Below are 19,320 nucleotides of genomic sequence, written 5' to 3' on the forward strand. Positions count from 1 at the left end.
CTGTATTGTCAAATAGCCTGTCTTCAAGCTCATTAACTCTTTCTTCTGCTTCATGAATTCTGCTAGTAAGATTCTGATGCATTCTTCAGTATGTCAAATGCATTTTCAACTCCAGAATTTCTTCTTGATTCTTTTTAATTATTTCAATCTCTTTGTTAAATTTATTTGATAGGTACTGCCTGGCTGCCTCCAATGCTCATTCAAGGCCCAAGGTGTCTTCAGTCAATGTGTGGTGAATGCTGCCAGGCCTGAGACTCACTCTTTAGGGCAGTAGGCTTCTCTCTGGCCCAAGGCTGACCCTGAAATGCCATCCAAGAGCCAAAGCTTGGAATTGGGGACCCCAAGAGCTTGCTTGGTGCTCTGCCTCACTGTGGCCAAGCTGGTACCTAAGCTGCAAGGCACAGTCCCCATTACTTTTCCCCCTATTTTTCTTAAGCAGAAGAAGTCTCTGCCCATAGTCATCACAGCTGGAAATGTGCTGGGTCACATATAAAGCTAGCACATCTCTGACTCTCACCCAAGGCCCATATCGAGTACTGCCTGGGTACCACTGCTGATTACTCCAGGCCCCAGGCCTCTCTAGTCAGCAGGTGATGAATCCTGACAGGACTGGGTCATTCCCTTCAATGCAGCTGGTTCCCTTCAAGCCCAGTGTGTGTCTAGAAATGTCATCGGAGAGCTAGGTCCAGGAATGGGGGTCTCAGAATTCTACCTAGTACCCTATCTTACTGGGGCAGAGCTGGTCTCTGAATTGCAAGACAAAGTCCTCTTTACACTTTTTTCTCCTCTCCTCAAGTACAGAGAAGGGGTCTGTCTCAGAGTGGCAAGCTGTGCTTCCTGAAGCTGGGGGAGGGTTGATACAATCACTCCCTTGGCCACCTTGGCTGGTGTCTCATTAAGTTGCATGCTCCCAAGTCCACCGGTTGTACGCCCAGCACAGCACCAGAACTTGCTTAGGAATTTCATTTCTTGTGGCCTAGACTGCCTTTCAAGTTTATGTAGAACCTCAGAGCACTTTCGCCCACAGTGGCAAGGCTTACTGGATCTCGGGTTCTGTCCACTGGGATGGTTCTGACCCTCCAGCTTGCCCTGGTCTGGTCTAAATGTTCTGTCTGTGGATGTCGGCTGAGTTCTGCCCTGTGTTGCTTTCCACTGTGATAGGGCAGCACTGAATTCCAATGCCAAGTCCCATGATCGCTGCGCTCTCCCTCCCACAATCACACAGATTCTGTCCGTGCCATGTGGCCACTGCCAGGAGATGGGGAAGGGGTGGCTTTGGCAAATCAAGACTGTCTCTCCTACCCTCCTCAGAGCCTCAAGTGACTCTTTCAGCAATATGAAGTTAAAACCACGTACTGTGGTTGCTTACCTGAATTTTGGTTCTCATGAGGGTACTTTTTTGCGTGGATGGTTGTTCCATTTGGTGCTTCTGTGAGGAGGAGGTTTGGTAGAAGCTTCTGTTTGGCCATCTGGCTCTGCCTTCTTAATATCTGCTTCTCAGCAGGCTTGTGCTGTTCCTCACTCACAGCTGGCTGCCTCCACCTGACCCTCCCCTTGACACCACAGGCAAGGACAATGGTGAGAACGTCCTCTCTCCCACTGAAATGTTTCCTTGTTGCACTTTGGGTTTGAGAAGTGCTGTGCTCCTGGGTCCTGCCCTTCTTAGAAAACCCTAAGAACTGGGTAAGCAGTATTTACCCCTGACAGAGGATCACCTTTCACTCGATTCCTTCTTCAGCCAGGGGTGGAGGAAGTCACAAATATCATTTTCATCTAAGCTCTAATCAAACATTATATCACTGTGAAGATTAGATTGTAGAGTTTGGCAAGAAATCTTGGTAAATTTAATTAATGTTCAGGTGAATTAAATGAGTATTAAATACTAAAAATATGAGAGCTCTTCATGCTCTAAGAACAAGGCCAGAAATATGGATGTTCTCAGTGTTGTACTCTTGAGGCTTCAGTGATGAGATTTTAACGTACAAAAAAAAAATCATGGCTTCTCCTAGTGAACAAGGAACATATAGATACAGGAATGGTTTTGAGTAAATCCACAGTCAATGATAATTTGGAATAACCAAGGATAATCATAGCGCATTCTTAAATTATACTATTAAATTACACTCTGCTTTCTCTAGCCTTCTTGCTGCCATAGAATTCATCCAAAGCCTGATTGGCTGATGACTCAGGTGTGCCCAGCTGTGCAGAAACCATGGGAGGCACTTTGGCCATCTGAGACTGTATTTGTGGGGCATGTAGACAGTTGGCACTTCACCAAAGTCACACTTCTGCTGCTGGGATTGTTATTACACTGATCCAGTTTAGCCAGGCCACAAGATCCAGGTAGAACTCAGAAATTCCATCTATGCCTATATCCAGTCAACCTCCAGATAACTCCTTCCCAGTCCTGCTTCTCCTTTGCCCGGCCCTGCCTCACCCTTGCCCCCCTCCTCCTCACGCACAAACAACAGGTATTCATGTTTTATGAATGTGTGCTGATATCACTGCAGGAGGAACTGGGGTTTGTGAGAAACCAAGGACTGAGTCCTCTCTGATGGATTATGATGATGGGAATAACTCGTCACTCACAAGATTCAGCTTTAACCAGAAACTTTGTCAGAGTGTCCAGTGTCAAAGCCTTGGTAGTTTGAGTCTATACATAAGCAACTGGAAAGTGACCAGGGGCCAAGTTTAGAGCTGAGCAAATGACTGAAATTGTGAAGCCTGGACTTCTTTGGGTTTAGGATGATGCATGATTCCTGTGACCAGCATATCAGCCCCATTGTCCTTGAAGACAGAAAGGTTGAGAGAGTCCAGTGCCTAAGTCAGGTATAGTGGAGAGAGGAATAAAAAGAAACTGATACAAAATTTCTTGGAGAAAAAGGAAGCTTTTTGGTTTATTTAAGATTTTAGCCAAATTTTTTTTCAAGATATCACATATAATCACACAACAAGAATTACTGTGGCTTTTGGTGTAGATTCATATTTGGCTCTGAGGTTATAAGAAAATAAAAAGCAAAGTTTCACTTTGATTAAAGTTTGATAAAAGTTGAAATTGTCTAGTGTTTCTGAAATATCACTAAGAAGACCTAGAATGAATAGAATATTCCCCAAACAAATGACACTTCAGGAGAAAAGATGGAGGAGAGTAAAAATGAAATTACTTGATAATTAAAATGCGTCTTTCTTATAATGAGCCCAGTTACTTCTTTACTGTGTTTATTGATAGGTGGCTCTCATGGCGTCACCTGAGACACGCTTAGAACTGGTTCACTGGGAGTCTGTCTCACTGCAGTAGAAATAACCTCAGTGACTGGGCGTTTATTCATTTCTTCTAAATTTCTATTTTATTTTTTGATTTATGAAACTTTAATGAGCAGTTTCTATGAATCTCAACAGATCCCAATTAATACAAATCTACCAACTTTTAATTACAAATGACAACAAATATACTACAATAAACATCCCACTGCCGAGCTTCAATATTTTCTTTACTTACATTGCTCAGAGCTAGCATTTCCCAGCAGTAACACAACACATATTCGTTCGTTTCTTATGAAGGCAATATAAGTGTTTGGTGAGTTTTCTTTAATGTAAAATGATTTCCAGAATTGGTCGTGAGAGAGGCAGACCCTGTGAGAGCAAAGCCTGTCCTTTGCAAAGCCTGAAGGACTTGGCCTTTTCTGAAGCCTGGTTAATAATCCACCTGCCTGACATTCCAGTGGTCACTGTGAGCTACAGGCAGCTTCCTCTAGACATTTTGAGTTTCCAAACAAATATTCTTCATTCTGATAAGAAGAAAACATTAATCTTCTGCAATTTACCTTATCTTTTAGAATAGCTTGCAAACTAATAATGAAACAAGCTAATGAAGTAACTTTTTGTGTTTTTCATTATCTGTTGTTTATCAAGGGATATCAAAATATCAGTCTTATCAGTTACTATGTTCTATGTATTTAATGAAATTGGAGATTATTTAAATACTGAATATTGTAACTCAGACTAAATTATTAATGAAACAAGTATAATGCTTGACGACTTGGTTAATGAAAACTCAAAAATCTGCCAACTGCAGCCGGACACCTTTGCCTGGGGATCCGGTCCTCTCAGCCTGGGCCACCCAGAATGTAGCCTTGAGCCTAGGGGAAAGGAGAGATGGTTCTGAATCTGAAACAGCTGTGTTGGATCACAAGTGTGTAGGCCAGGAACCAGAAAGAGTGTAAAAAGCAAAGCAGCAGGTCAGAAACAAAATAGTGTTTGGGATGATTGTGGTGCTGGGTGCACCAACACTCAGGGCTTCAGAGGGATCTCCAACTGCAGAGTGAAAAATTCCTCAGGGGCTCACTGAATTATCGGAAGGGAAGCAATGATCTTTGGATCATCAGGGCAAACTATGATATTTTACATCCTTCGTTTTATTAATTCAGCAAATCTTGTTTGAATGTTCACTAGATCATATACTTTAAGTATATTAAGCCTTACAAACTCGTGACAAGTAGCTGTTCTTATATCTGCATCCTGGATGACAGAGCAGCACAGAAAGGCTGAGTAAATCATCCAAAGTGACACAGCTAATAAGTATGAGAATGGGATGATAAATTCTGCAGTGTCCAACTCACCTGGCCGTTCCCTTCTATCGGTCCGCTGCAACCTGCAGGGAAGATGCTGAATCACGTCTATTCTAGGTTCTTAAGGAGCCAATCATCTTCTGAGGGGTGGTTTGAAAAGTGAGCAATTGTTTGCATATCAAAAAGTGTTGTTATTGTTTTAAGCCATGCATGAATTTTTCTTCTTTTTTGGTTTAATACCTAAACTGGTTACCTTAGGTAACGGAGAAACTATTTGGGTAGCGTTATACAAGGTTGAACACATTGATGACTGCTTACGCTTCTCAGTTAGTTAAAATGCAAAAAGGTTGAAACCTAATTGGCTTTAACCATTACTTAATTTATTTCACACTTGGCATTCCCTGGTAGAACTGCAAAAGGTAAAGTGTTGTTGTGTCTTCGTTTAATTCCTGGAGTTCTAGAAGGCCAAGAAGGTTCCGAAACCATTCATGAATAGCACTGCAGGAAAGGCTGCCTCTGCCCTCTCCCTCAATCCTGGGCATAAATTCCAAGAATTTCACTTTCCCATGGCTATGTGGTATTTGGGCCCCAGGAGGTCTACCCCCCATGGTGGTGCTGATGGCTTCACTGATAGTCTACCAAGCTTACCTTTGTCTTGCCTCCTCTCACCCCCAGTGGTAACACTGCAGCCAATGCTTCCTCTCCCGATATTTGATAAAACTACTCTCCTGTTTCTTTTATGTCTCCCACCCCAAACCCTATTTTCCTTGAGAGTTGTGTTTGGCGTTTTCTCAAGGTCTAGCAAATGCTCCTCCAGGCCTGCAGTTCACACTGTACAAATGCGCAGACTCACCCAGGACAGCCCAGCCCCACACAGGGCTTCACTACATGGACATTAATGCAAGGGAACTCTCCCTGCAACTCCCAAGTAAGAATCAGACCCAGGCTCCCCACATCAGAGGCAAATTTAGAATGGACATTGGACGCCGTGGGTCAGCAGCTGAGAATACCTAGTGAGTGTCTTAGTCAGTGTGCAGCACTAGATTTGCAAAATCACTGAAAAAATCAGCATAATAGTAATACTAATAGTTCAGTATTGCAGAGCTCTAAATGATACCCTGATGTTCTGTAGGAGTAGATTGCATTATAAAATTAGAGCAATATGTAATAACATTTATTAGGATTTTTAAAATTCATCTGTAATCCAATGATCCAGCAATGCCATTGACATTATTTTAAAAGAATGGATGCACGGACTTGAACTTGAGTAGTGCAGAGAGCTATAAAAAGGAAGTGTAATTTTCTTCTTGCATCCCTCCTACTCAACTTTCTCCTCCTGAAGAAGCTTTTCCCCCTGAAGATGGTTGTTGTTCCAACATCAACAATTTCTCTTCAGTCATCCAAGAAAATTATTTAAGTGTAGATACACAATTTTTAAAATGAACATAATTGAGAGCATGCTATATACTCTATTATATACTTTCAACAAATCAATACCTTTTGGAAACCCTGTAGCATAAACCTTAAACTTACAAGTTCTGAAAGTACTCTGATTTTGTTCTAATCCTTACACTATATTTCCTGGCGAGCTGACCTTGAAAACATTACTCAATCATTCTACATCTCTATTTCCTCACCCATAAAAAGGGGACACTGATACCTTACAGAATGTACCTATGGATGAGTAATCAATAGGTATTATATAGAAAATATGGGCCACAGCTTCAGAAACTAAAAAAAAGTTTAATTATAATTATCATCAGTATATAACTCTAATTTTTAGTGGTTATGTAACCTCCAATTATATAAATATACTTTAAAAATTGACCCTGAATTTACTGGTAACTATTTAAATTGTTTCTTGTTTTTATTATTTTTAGTTTTGTTATTATAAACAATGCTGCCATACACATTCACACCTGTTCACTGATATTGAAGAAATTCTTACAAGAAATATTTGGCGAGAATTCCCAAAAGTTAACTCCCTGGAGTTGAATTGTGTACTTTAACTCATAATGTCTGTGGTGCACGGATATATGGGCTGGCCCTGGGGCTGCCTCCTGAGTGGGGCCTCAGTTTACATTTCCCAGAATGTAAGATTGCCTGCTTGTCCTCGTGCTCACCAACAATTGTGCTACCAAGATCTTAAAAATATTTGTCACCCTAAAAGGTAAAAAAGTAATCGATTTTTTCTCTGTACGATTTTTAACATTGTAGTCTGTTTTGCCCTACAGACATTTTTAGTATTTTTATAAAATCACTGCTTTCCTATTTCCTTTAATATCTTGCTTAGAGAAACCTTCCTGATTCCCTAAGAAAAATTTTTATGCTTTCCTCTGGATTAATTTTGTTAAGTTACCCTTTTCTAGAAAGTATTACATTTGCTTTGTTTTCAAATTCGTTTTAACAGAGTTTTGCACATTACCCTATTAGGATTCCAATTTTTATCACTTTATCTGAGACCCCTCACCAATATGAATATTTAATATTTAAGTGTGCACGTGTTCTTTCTTGCACTGTCATTACTTTTGGTGTAAATTAACTGACTTTGGTATGCTGTGCACCCTCTGTCCCTTTCTCATTCCTGGAGTCCAGTCCTGGAGCAGCTCCACGCCAGCCTTTCTCCAGGTATGCAGAGCCAGAGAGCTCAGACTGTGTGTGGAGGCCTTTCCCATTGCTAATTCTCAGCCGGGGCTTTTGAACCTTTCCAATATTCGCTCTCACTGGAGGGAACAGCATGCTTCCAAGAGAATAATAACAAATGCAGTACTTGGAGAATCGGTCCTGGCTTCAACCAGAAAGTCTAATTGTGTTTTCTTTCTTTCCTTTTATTTTTTCCAGTCAGGCATGATACGAACAGAAGAGGCAGATTACTTCCTAAAGCCACTTCCTTCACACCTCTCATGGAAACTCGGCAGAGCTGCCCAGGGTAGCTCGCCATCCCACGTACTGTACAAGAGATCCACAGAGCCCCATGCTCCTGGGGCCAGTGAGGTCCTGGTGACCTCCAGGACGTGGGAGCTGGCGCATCAACCCCTGCACAGCAGCGACCTTCACCTGGGACTGCCACAAAAGCAGCATTTCTGTGGAAGACGCAAGAAATGTATGTAAGGGCGAATCTTTGCGTGTTTTTAGTGATTCTGACATTTATGTAAGCTGATGGAACCTTGTACATTTTCTTCAAAGCATGTCTGCCCACAAGGTGAAATCTGTTGACTGTCATTGCTAAACTGAAGCAATGATTCCAGAGAGAGTCCCTTATCTGTAAGTTCAGCACGGGACATCTCTCCATGGCAGATGGATGGATAATGGTAAATGATGTTTTTCTAAGAACTCTTTCCTGGGCAGATTAAATGACACAGTGTGCAGAAGGGCGGAATATACCAGACATCTTCAAAAGAACCCTGGCATCACTACTCAGTCATTCTATGTTTTTGAGGTTTAGATTTCTTCAAGCCCACATAGTTTTCCTGCTGAGGTAATTCATCTATATGCATACTTATACACATTACCACATCAAAAGAGCAGACTCAGTGTGACATAGTATACCTACAATTTATCACCGAGGCTTTATCAAAGTGTTTTTTTGTAATGAACATTTAGGAAATGGTTTATTACTTACATTTTATGTAGAAACCTCTCAGAAATTCAAGAATTGAAGTTGGGTGCTTTCTGGAATGTCCCTCACTTCCTTGAGCTCTCTCCTCAAACATCACTGGGTGAACCTTCCCCAGGAGCCTCTGAACAGCCCCCTCTCCCCCAGCCCATTGTTTCCTGCGTGGTTGGTTTCTATGACTGCTTTACCCAGCACCCTGAATAGAGGCAGGCCTGTTGCAAGTACTTAGTGAATCTCGTTGAATGAGTAAATGAACAAAAATCTCTTGGCACCTACAACAACAGAATCAGTGCTTGTTAAACCATCACTGCCTTTGTATCCTCTGAACCCATTTCATCCTACCCCTGAAAGTCATGTGCTGCATTCAGATGACTTGAAAACCTCACACCCAGACGAACTTAGTGGGCTCAGGTGCAGGGGAGGTAGCAGGAAGAACCATGCTGAGAACAAACGGAGGTGAGCAGGAGGCTGAGAGAGTTGGGAATCCTGAGGTTGGGTGAGTGTTTGAAAAGGGCGTGCATATCAGCATCAGCTGCCCGAGGCTGCCTTGACCGGAAGGTCAGGACCCAGATGCCTGGCGGAGGCTTCCACAAGGTCAGAGTCAGGACTCTGCTGCCAGGGCTCACAGCGTGGATGTGGTCAGAGCAGGACAAATTCCATGTACCAGGGAGATGAAGTGGCCCACACACCTGCATCTCAGCAGGAGAGATAGCAGGGCCATCTTAACCGCTTTGACAGACCACACACCAAGCTCTTAAGCAGATGCCACAGTGGACCTTGAAAACATCAAGCAATGCAGACCATTGTGAGAGGACTGCGATCCTTTCATTCCTCTCTGAAGGTGGTCGCCATCACTCAGACTGGTGGCACAGCTAAGGCATAGCTCTGTGTGCAAGGCAGTAGAGATGACCCTCAGTGTGGTGCCCACATCTGTGCATGTGTGCATAGGCATGTGAGTGTGCGTGTGTGTGTAGTGTATGTTGCCTTGAGAGACATTTCAGAATTGTAATAGTGGTGGTAAGTGAAAGGCAGTTATTTGAAAAAGGATATTAAACTATAACACATTTTGTATTTGAAAAGTGGAAAAAAGTTCCCATGGTTTCTTAATAAAACTAGCGAAAGAAATCTCAACAAACTGCCTCTTGTAGGTGGAGGACATTGGTGATTGACATCCTGCTGTTTGCCAAATATTTCTGTCCCCCCTGGGCTATGCAGGTGACAGTACTACACTCCTAGGCCTCGAGTGGCTGGGGGCCATGTGACCAGCCCAGGCCCCGGAAAAGTGAGCAGAATCAACAGTGCTGCTTCCTACTGGAGCGTGCATCCTCAGGGCCCTGTGTCACCTGCTCATGGATGCACCCCCAGGTCCTCGTGTCACCTGTGCATGGATGCACTGCACCCCCAGGGCCCCATGTCACCTATGCACAGATGCACCCCCAGGGCACTGTGTCACTGATGCATGGATGTACTGCAAGGCCTTGTGTCACCCGTGCACGGACACATCCTCAGATCCGTGTGCCATCTGTGCATTGATATTTCCATGTTGTCCCTGAGGCTTTTGGACTTTCCCTTGAACTCAGGGCAGTCCTGCTCTTCTATCTTGGTGGAACTCACACTTACAATGATTCTTTCCTATTAGAGTCTCCAGTTCAGAAAATGGGAGGCTTTTCTGTGTTCACTTAGGCATTTTTGGGTGGAAAAGGGCAAACAGAGGCAGGTTGATTTGCTGAAAACCAATAGTGACGTTGGACCTCAGGCTGATCAGCGGACCTGCTGCCCTTCAGGTGATGGTGGGTGTGCATCTGGGGCCTGTGTGTTCTGGGGACAATGTTGCAAGCTCCATATTGAGGGGCAGTCATTTGCTGAGGGGTTTTCAGAGCCGAGGCCCATGAGATCACCACCCCATGGAGTTTCTGACCCCTGCCCCCAATACTGAGGGCCTGTAGCTGCTGGGCCCTGTGCTAACATGTGGTTTTCATCCTAAAGACATTTTTCCACCAGTGGTAATTAAGAACAAGAGCTCTAGGACCACCCTGTCCAAGTCTGAAAGCTATTTCCAACACTTTCGAAGGAAGGGGTGTGAGCAAGTAATGTTCCTCTCCTCTACCTTCGTGACCTCATCCTTAGAACCCCGTGCTCGGGCTGGGGTACAGACTGCACGAGTTACACAGAGACATCTCCTAAGGTGGAGCTCACACCTGTGGGCATTGCATAAATATTATGCATAAATATAATGGCAAATGATGAGTGCTCAATAAACATTAGCTGGTATCATTATTATTCTCCAAAAGCTTTATTTAATTTTGGAAGTATGTTAGCAAAGGAAAATGAAATGTGTTGGATGTACCAGTCAAACAAAATAGCATCTGCTTACAGTATGCTCCGTGAATGCAGTCTGCATAGATTTCGTGTGCATGCCACCTAAATATCTGGGCTTTTTGAAGTCCACTTTCACATGAAACAATTCTAACCACGTTTTCTGAGGCATCCACTAAACCTAATTGTTTTCAATGTAGTGTTAACCTAACAATTATACATGCCAAAAATATTTTTAAAGGGATTACTTCAAGAGGAAAGTGTATGCTTTGTCTTCTAATCAAAAACGTAAATATTTATGGTACTTTCTAGGAAATTAAGCTCTTCAGTGAAGTGGAGCTGCCTCAAGCATTTTATAATCCGTTGGAAACAGTGTAGACAAGCTAGTTATGTGTCCAGACATTGAAATCAACTTTAAACATTGTCAAGTCGTTAAGAGTCTTCAAGTAGGAAAACAATGCAAGCCAGCCAGCTCGTGTTCTTGTAATTGTTTGTTCCATTGCTTTGTCTTTGCAGAGGAATCTGTTCTACAAATCCCTACGCTCAAAGTCTCTGAACCCTTTTGCTACCAGATGCTAGGAGTTATAGCCAAAGAGTGCCCTCTCTTGCTGTTTTAAATTAGGATGAAATTATGTAAAGGGAAATACAGCCATGATTTCCATGACGCCTAGACTACATGAATTTTACTTAAATTTAATGTGCTACTTTAATACAAGCTTCTGCATCACAAGGTTTTAAAAGTTATGTGGTTTTTATCATGAGTGTTCATTTTTGAGATCAAATTTCTCTATAACAAGTTACAGCCCTGATTTTGTGTGTGACTTGTGCTTTCATTTGCCCTCCATGTGTCCCTCCATAGACATGCCCCAGCCTCCCAAGGAAGACCTCTTCATCTTGCCAGACGAGTATAAGTCTTGCTTACGGCATAAGCGCTCTCTTCTGAGGTCCCATAGAAATGAAGAACTGAACGTGGAGACCTTGGTGGTGGTCGACAAAAAGATGATGCAAAACCATGGCCATGAAAATATCACCACCTACGTGCTCACGATACTCAACATGGTAGGACCATCCTTCCAGTTGAGGCCACCCGTGTCATTGCACTTCATAGGGTGTGTGTGTGTGTGTTTCCATTTTACTTATTACCTGTGGATTGATGTTTCATATATAAGAAATATTTTGCTAGTGATAACTCATTTAGTTTTCTACGTTCCAATGAAAAGAGCCATTTTCAGAACTTCATAGACTGATTCAGTAGGAAAAATCATTTGACCCTCTCTATAAGCTTCTGTAAGCCTGTGAGATGTTTTGGGCTTACTGGTGTCTATTTACTGGAAATCTCTAAGGGGATGCTGAGCCACTTAAATCTGATTGTCAGCATTAGATGTGTGATTTTAGATGGCTCTATAGAAATGCCCAAGTTTTTAGAAATATTAATGTTCAAATGCTAAATATAAATTATTTTATCTATAAAAACGGGAAAAGTGCAACCTTTTAGAATATCACCTCGGGTAAAATGTGTTTGTGTCTCAAATTGGCAGCTGTATTAATCACTGAAGAGTGATGAGAGGTATACTAAGCCTCATTTCATGTAAGTGAAATCTAAATAACAGAAGACAAAATCTTGGGTTGCCAAAGTGTGTTTTTAAGAATAGTTTTAATGACAGTATTTTAAAAGCATGCCTTTGCATTCTTCTGCCTCAATAAACAGAGTACCCCTGAATGTGCCCGTCTTCCCATGATGTCATGTGATTACTATGGCTAGTGTCATTTTTGGTAGACTGAACCACTCGGTTTCTGGTCTCCCAGGAAGCTGAGGAGGCGGTGAAATAGAGCCACCTTCCCACCGCACGGGGTCAAAGCAAGCATTGCCCTTTTGTCGTCAGCCAGCTGCTCTGATGTGTGGAAGTGTTTACCTCTCTTCTGTAGAGCTTTTCCAATATTTCCGCAGCTCAGTGCCAAATCACTTCAGGTTGCATTCCATGGTGGTCGTGCTGTTCCTGCTCACCACCCCAGATGCCACTCTGATCATTCATTTCCACTTCCATGATCCATCACATCTAATATTTGTGTCTTTCTCTCATCATCTCATTACCACGATTTTTTCTTTCTCTTTCTTGTATCTTCTTGGAATCCCATAAGTGCAAGAGTTTCTCTTGCACTTATGGAATTCCTTGTCAGGAGAGCTTGAGAAGTGATTGGCTTCTGTCATCATCATGATTAGCTTAAAAATCCTCTTTATATTCTAAGGGGAACCCTTACCAACCCACAGCCTTCTGATCCTTTCATAGGTGTTTGACAGTAAGAGGTGGACCCCACTCCCACCTGAAGCTTCGGCTTTTTACAGTGATATGATTAATATATCTGTCTGCCTAGAAATACAAGAAAATTAACAGTGCTATGTCACGGAAGAACAAGGGCATTGGATTCTAGGCCCACTACTAAGTAGGGGGGAAAATGCCATTTATGGGGCTGACACGGATTTCCTGTCTTTTTCAGGTATCTGCTTTATTCAAAGATGGAACAATAGGAGGAAACATCAACATTGCAATTGTAGGTCTGATTCTTCTAGAAGATGAACAGGTAGTTTATCTTTGAAACTATCTACTCTTTTTATTCCTAGAAAAATAAATGCAAAATAATGCTTTTTTCTTTAATATAATTGTTCTATGGGTTCTTCTCTCTTGAGGGCAAAATGTATTTAATATTTTGTGTCTACTGCAAATGAGTGTCTTTTCAATCCTTTTAAACGTTTTTTGGATTTTTTGTGGGGTTTTTTGTGCAAAAGTGGTAAGAAATTATCCTTTAATTGGCCTGTAAGAAAATGGCCTATAAAAGCTGCCTTCAGCATATAGGTGGGACACACACTAGGAATACACAGCACAAAATATATCTTAGCCATCAGGAGCTTTCAGGATGCCAGTGGGAATGAGCCCGTTCTGCTTCTTGCTAGAAGAGTATAAATGTTTTGTGGTCTTGAAGTTACATTTTACTGTGTGGCCCTGCGTTGCTTTATTCAGTTATCTCCCAGCTCTTAACCTTCACCATCTACAGTCTGAGATTTTTTATTTTTATTGAGATTTCTATGGACTCTCAAGTGCATTTCCCTCACTGCATGCAAAAACCCAGATTATGCTGGGTCTTGGTAGCAGTGGGTTAAAGATCCTTTGCCTTCATTTGGGAACCCCGTAAATGCATAGAGATGGTCCCTTCACAGAAAGGATGGACATGAACACCTCGTGGCATAAGTATTGGGGAGGCATTTTAGGCACAAAAGTCTCTCACTTCCATTTTTCCCCAAGCTAATCATTGACTGGGCAAAGGAGAGTGGGTGCTGGACAGGAGCCAAGTGCCCAGCCTCAGCTCCACCCTTGCTGACATTTTCAGAGTCTCCTTTTAGCCACAGTTGTCTTATTTATAAAACAAAGAATTTTTTAGATGAAACCTGAGATCATTCATAAGATCTAAGATGGCTTCGATGTTAAAGTTCTGGGATGTTGTTATTTTTCTGTGCAGGGTGGGGGCATGCGTGGAAAGGGCTATTTCTAGTCTGACTAGTCAGGGAAGATACAACCTCATTGTCTTTTGTGTGAGAGCGCAGTTGGGGAGGGGGTTGCTGAACATGCCGGGCTTCTCAAGTGACAGGTTAATTATTCCTGGTATTAAAACATTTTCACCTTGGAATTCATCCAAGCTGCAAAGAATAAGCTAGGTTATCGTTTGATCGTACACCTGTGTTAACTTTAATTAATGCAGTTTTCCTGGAAATCACCTGCTAAAGAACACAAGGCATGCCCCCGTGTTCATGTGTAGCATTTAGCTTGGGTATATTTGACTTTCTGGAAAAGCAAAATAAACATTTCAGGAGAAAACATATTCCGTGACTGAAAGAAAAAAATTTCAATATGACATTCTAACAGTGCAAGCTTTAAACAAGCCAGTGTCCTGAAGTTGATGTAATTAAACCTGGTGCTGTCCAACCAGCCATAGGAAACTACAGCATGCCGGTGAATAAGGTTCAAATAACTTGGTGCAGCCTGGTCTGATGCATGTTCTTTTGTCTCAAATTCTTCCTTTCCCAAGAGTTCCAATGTTCTACACTCTGTTATTTCATTGTTGGGTTATCCGAACTTGATGGAGACAGAGGAGGTTGAACATGGCTTGCAAAGTCTCCTTTTAATTGCAGTTTATTTTCCAGAAATAAAGCTTTACCAATTGACCTACCTCCTCTCAGAAATATACTGCCTTTGTAGAAAAGATATTTAATTTAACACTGTAATAATAAGTATTAAAAGACTTACTTATTGGAAATCCCACTTGCTTAACTTGGTTATGAGATAAACATATCACTGTCTAGATGTGTTTTTGTATATGTATGTGCAAAGCCATGTATAAATGATTCTGTGGCTTTATTTAATTTTGAAAAGTATTTTTCAAAGATTTTTGAATACAAAAAATTCATGCACGGAAGTAATCTTTCTCGGGTCATTGAACACGCATTCAGGATCGGCCAGATACATTTCAATTGTTTATGTATGGAACTGGAGAGACGTCCATAAGTGTGTACACTGGATCTGTACAGGTTTTATAGAATACATAAAACACATGCATTAGCTTATATGCCATCCAGATCCAGCCATGTATTTGAAATCCAGGTCAATGATAGTTTGCTGTGATGACAATGCATTATAACATGTTTTCTCTCCATTATCATGGGGTCCTTGGTCCTTGTCTCTTGCACAGCCAGGGCTGGTGATAAGTCACCATGCAGATCACACCTTAAGTAGCTTCTGCAAGTGGCAGTCTGGATTGATGGGGAAAGATGGGACTCGTCATGACCACGCCATCTTACTGACTGGTCTGGATATATGTTCCTGGAAGAATGAGCCCTGTGACACTTTGGGTGAGAACCTCCAGCAGAGTGTGAGGACCATGTGTGGAATGTGCACCCCTGGCCGTGACACAGAGTGTTGAGTATTTTTGCCCTTGTTCCTTGTTAATAAGCAGTAGCAGCTGCTTAGTGAAGGTGTAGAGACTCACTTCCCTGTATAAACTTTAGCCAAACATAGAAGTATGCTTGCATTCATCAAGAGTGATTATTCAACAAGTAAATGTCTCTCACACATTCCAGAGTTCCTATGTCTTCTAACATAATAAATACATATTTTTTTCTGTTTCTCCTACTGTTTGTGAGAATGGGGTGGATAGATTGAAGGCTTTTTCATTACATAGTGGAAATAGTACACTGATGAGTATTTGTGGAGATACTACGACCAAATTATATTTCCTGTTTTCTTCCCTTCTCTCTCTGTATCTCAATCTTAGCAATGTTTTAGACATTTACAGGGCTGGGTGTGACTTAGAGGCAGCACTTTGTGATTTTTTCCAGATGGTCTGTGTAAAACACTGTGCTACTGACCAGGATTCTGCTGAACATTTCTTCTAACTCTCCATTTCTTCCCAAGTTCCTAGGGAGGAAGGGTTTTTATTTATAAAAACTTCCAGATAAACCCCAATTTAACAGCGGTTAGTTTTATTGCGCAAAAAGAAGTTAATGTGGTGTCCTGGCTGCTTGTCCTTAGACAGGCCTGCTCACCCAATTGGCTCTTGGCTGGACTCCAAGAACTCAGGTTGTAGGATGGTTCCTACTGCCCTACCTCCAGTGAGTGGCTCATTGTGCCTAAATTGTGTGTACAAACAATGTGGTTTCCTTCTGAGGTTCTGGAATTTTGGCACACTTTAGGCAGTGGGTGCCTATGTGACCAGATCCCAGAGAAAACCCTGGACACTGAGTTTCTAATGAGTGTCCATGGCGGACAACATTCACCTTCATTGTCACGACTCATTTCTGGGGAAGAAAGCACATCCTGTGTGACTCTGCAGGGCAAGGACCCTTAGACGTGTGTGCCTGTTTCCCCCTGACTTCTGCCCATGTGTTTTCCCTTTGCTGATTTTGCCCTGTATCCTTTTGCCATATTAAATAATAACCGTGAGTGTGACAAATGCTCATTATGACAGATGTGAATCATTAAAGCTGGGGGTGGTCTTGGGGACCTCCCAGCACACCCATTCTCTACAGCACTTTTTCACTTGGTCTTTTGGGAACATAGGTGTTTAGAATAAGGCAAAGACCTTCCTCCATCTGCAATAGATTCCCCGCTTTATTTTGCCCCAATTAGAGCCTGCACCAGGAACGTTACGTGGAACCATGTATTGTGTTCCACGATGCAGAGAGTCCTTGCGCTCCCTGGAATGGAGTCCCTTCCCCTATGTTATCAAATGCCCTTTATACGGTTGTCTAAGTGTTTCCCATTTCATATTTCCCCATATGAACATAAGAACTAAATTTCACTAAGGGGCAGAAAATAAATATACTATGTTTTATTTTATTACAACACCGCTATGTGTTCTTTTGATCTTTGTCCTTTGTAGGATTTGCACCCATAAGTGGAATGTGTAGTAAATATCGCAGCTGCACGATTAATGAAGATACAGGCCTTGGACTGGCCTTCACCATTGCCCATGAGTCTGGACACAAGTAAGTGCATCTCCATGGGAGGATGGCATCCCGAGTTTTTTCCTTACTGGATGATTTCCATAGAAATATTGACTCATCAAGTCAAGTCCATGAAGGGAATTCACATATATCCAACGAGAATGCCATTGACAGTTATAAAATGCTGTCACTTAAGACTTTTGTTTCTATGTCCCGCATCATGCAAATTTTATTTTTATTTATTTACTTATTTTGAGACAGGCTCACTCTGTCAATCAGGCTGGAGTGTAGTGGCATGACCTCAGCTCACTGCAATGTCTGCCTCCTGGGCTCAAGCAATCCTCCTACCTCAACCTCCCAAATAGATGGGACTGCAGGCATACACCACCATGCTTGGCTAATTTTTGTAATTTTTGGAGAGACGGGGTTTCGCCATGTTGCTCAGGCTGTGCACATTTTAAAGCCACAGCAACGCACAAGTTTCCATGTCCCTGGGTCTCTCTCCGACACTCCTGTACACACCTGTGCCTAAGATTGAGGATAGCTGTATCAGTCCCTATTCCTCTGTCCTGTGTTTTGAACGTGGTCTGGTAGGCTGATCTCATTCCATGGTTAGCTGCTAACAGGGGACTCTAAATGATGAAGAACAGTGTCAACCCTCCCCTTGCTTCCTGCTGTTACCCTCGCGTTGGTGTTCTTGTATATATATATATATTTATTTACAATTTATAGAGATGCTATTTTTCATTGGTACTCCAAACAAGAGTTTGGAAGTGTGGGTACTGATAAGAGATCGGGCAGGCCTCTAGGAACTGATTTGCCTCCCTTATTCCACCTCTGACTGCACCATTAATGGCTTGGAAATAAAAGTCTCAGGAGCCCCACGAGCCTGGGGGCTCAACACAGAGGCCAGTCCTGGGTTGGTGGTCTCAGCAATCGGCGGTGGGTCATTAGTGTTTTCACCTTACATGAAATGCTTACAATTGTAGAATGAACAGTTTCTAGCAATTATTTGTGGAAACTATTATTCTTAATACAATTTCTGAGGCCAATAATTCTGTGAGCTGCTTTACCTTGAAGTACCATCTATTAAATAAAAAATTCAAGGGCTCATTTGCTGCCCAAGCAGCTGGGGACTTCCTGCAATCACGCTGATTAACACCAGAACCACCAGATGGAATGCAAATATTTTCCTGCTATGCTGAAACAATACTTGAAATTTCTCCTAAAAAAATTTACAACCAGGAATTATAAGTTTTTGTTTTTTAAAAATTTCAACCTGATTTTATTGGCAAAGGGAAAACCAAGGCAAGTGTTTGTGATTTGTGGTTTTGCAAAGCTGACTTATCCATTATTGGAAAATGGACTGAGGCCTCAGACTTGTTCAAAGCAGTGTGTGTGTGTATGTGCACACATATACGTGTACGTGTATGTTTGCGTGTGTATACACATGTGCTTATGTTTAATGGAATTCCACGAAGGTTCTGCACGCTTTGGCTGTGTGTGAACTGATGACCTGAAAAACGAAGCTTCATATCTTATTACTGATCCCTTCATCACTGCAGGTAATGATTGACTATTTCATTGCTTAGAAAATTACACCTTCACTTTATAAAGCTTTCAGTTGAATCATAGTTGTATTTTTAATAGTCTGCTAGAGTTAAAACTTCAAAAACTCTCATTATTGTAACAACATAAGGCTCCTGCTGTCCTCTGAACCATACCTGAATTTAATTAAACAATCAAGGCAAGAAATATTTAAGTCACTGAGGGCTGAGCCAGTGAACGTTCGATAAGCGGTTGAGATATGGGAATTGGCAGCGCCAGCCGTTGCAGGTGGTGAACTTAACTAAGTTAAACTAGAGGCATCCGACACAAGGCCCTCAGTTGATCTTCAGTGTCAAACAAGTATCAGTGTTGGCATTTATTTTTCTTAGAAGTCAATTATTACTATTTCCTTTCCTCACTCAAATTGGGTGTAGTTGGAAAAAGATTTTCTCCAAACAAGAAAAAAATGTTTTTTCTGGAAGGTCAGAATCTAGATGTGAATAAAGAAAGAAGCTCAGTTGGGCATGGTGGCTCATGCCTGTAAACCCAGAACTTTGAAAGGCTGAAGTGGGAGGATCACTCGAGCCCAGAAGTTCAAGACCAGCCTGGGCAACATAGTAAGACCCCATTTCTACAATAAATTTAAAAAATTAGCCAGGCATGGTGGTGTGCATCTGTAATCCCAGCTACTTGGGAGGCTGAGGTGGGAGAATCGCCTGAGCCCAGGAAGTCGAGGCTGCAGTCAGTTGAGATTGCACCACTGTACTCCAGCCTGGATG

At 42.1% G+C, this 19,320-nt stretch overlaps 1 protein-coding gene across 6 annotated transcripts in view; it reads left to right on the forward strand.

The window, feature by feature from the left end:
• Positions 1-19,320, forward strand: part of ADAMTS16 (ADAM metallopeptidase with thrombospondin type 1 motif 16) — a 174,912-nt gene that overhangs the window by 32,329 nt on the left and 123,263 nt on the right. For all 6 annotated transcript variants that reach the window (XR_010126359.1, XM_063664644.1, XM_063664645.1 and 3 more), the window contains exons 4-8: positions 7,410-7,671; positions 11,360-11,559; positions 12,997-13,080; positions 15,241-15,400; positions 16,930-17,035. Coding sequence is in view for 5 of the 6 variants with exons in the window: in XM_063664644.1 (XP_063520714.1) it covers positions 7,410-7,671; positions 11,360-11,559; positions 12,997-13,080; positions 15,241-15,400; positions 16,930-17,035 (812 nt within the window). In the remaining variant the exon portion in view is untranslated. The remainder of the gene's footprint in view (positions 1-7,409; positions 7,672-11,359; positions 11,560-12,996; positions 13,081-15,240; positions 15,401-16,929; positions 17,036-19,320) is intronic.

Source organism: Pongo pygmaeus, chromosome 4 (assembly GCF_028885625.2).
Source record: "Pongo pygmaeus isolate AG05252 chromosome 4, NHGRI_mPonPyg2-v2.0_pri, whole genome shotgun sequence".
Taxonomy (NCBI): Eukaryota; Metazoa; Chordata; class Mammalia; order Primates; family Hominidae; genus Pongo; species Pongo pygmaeus.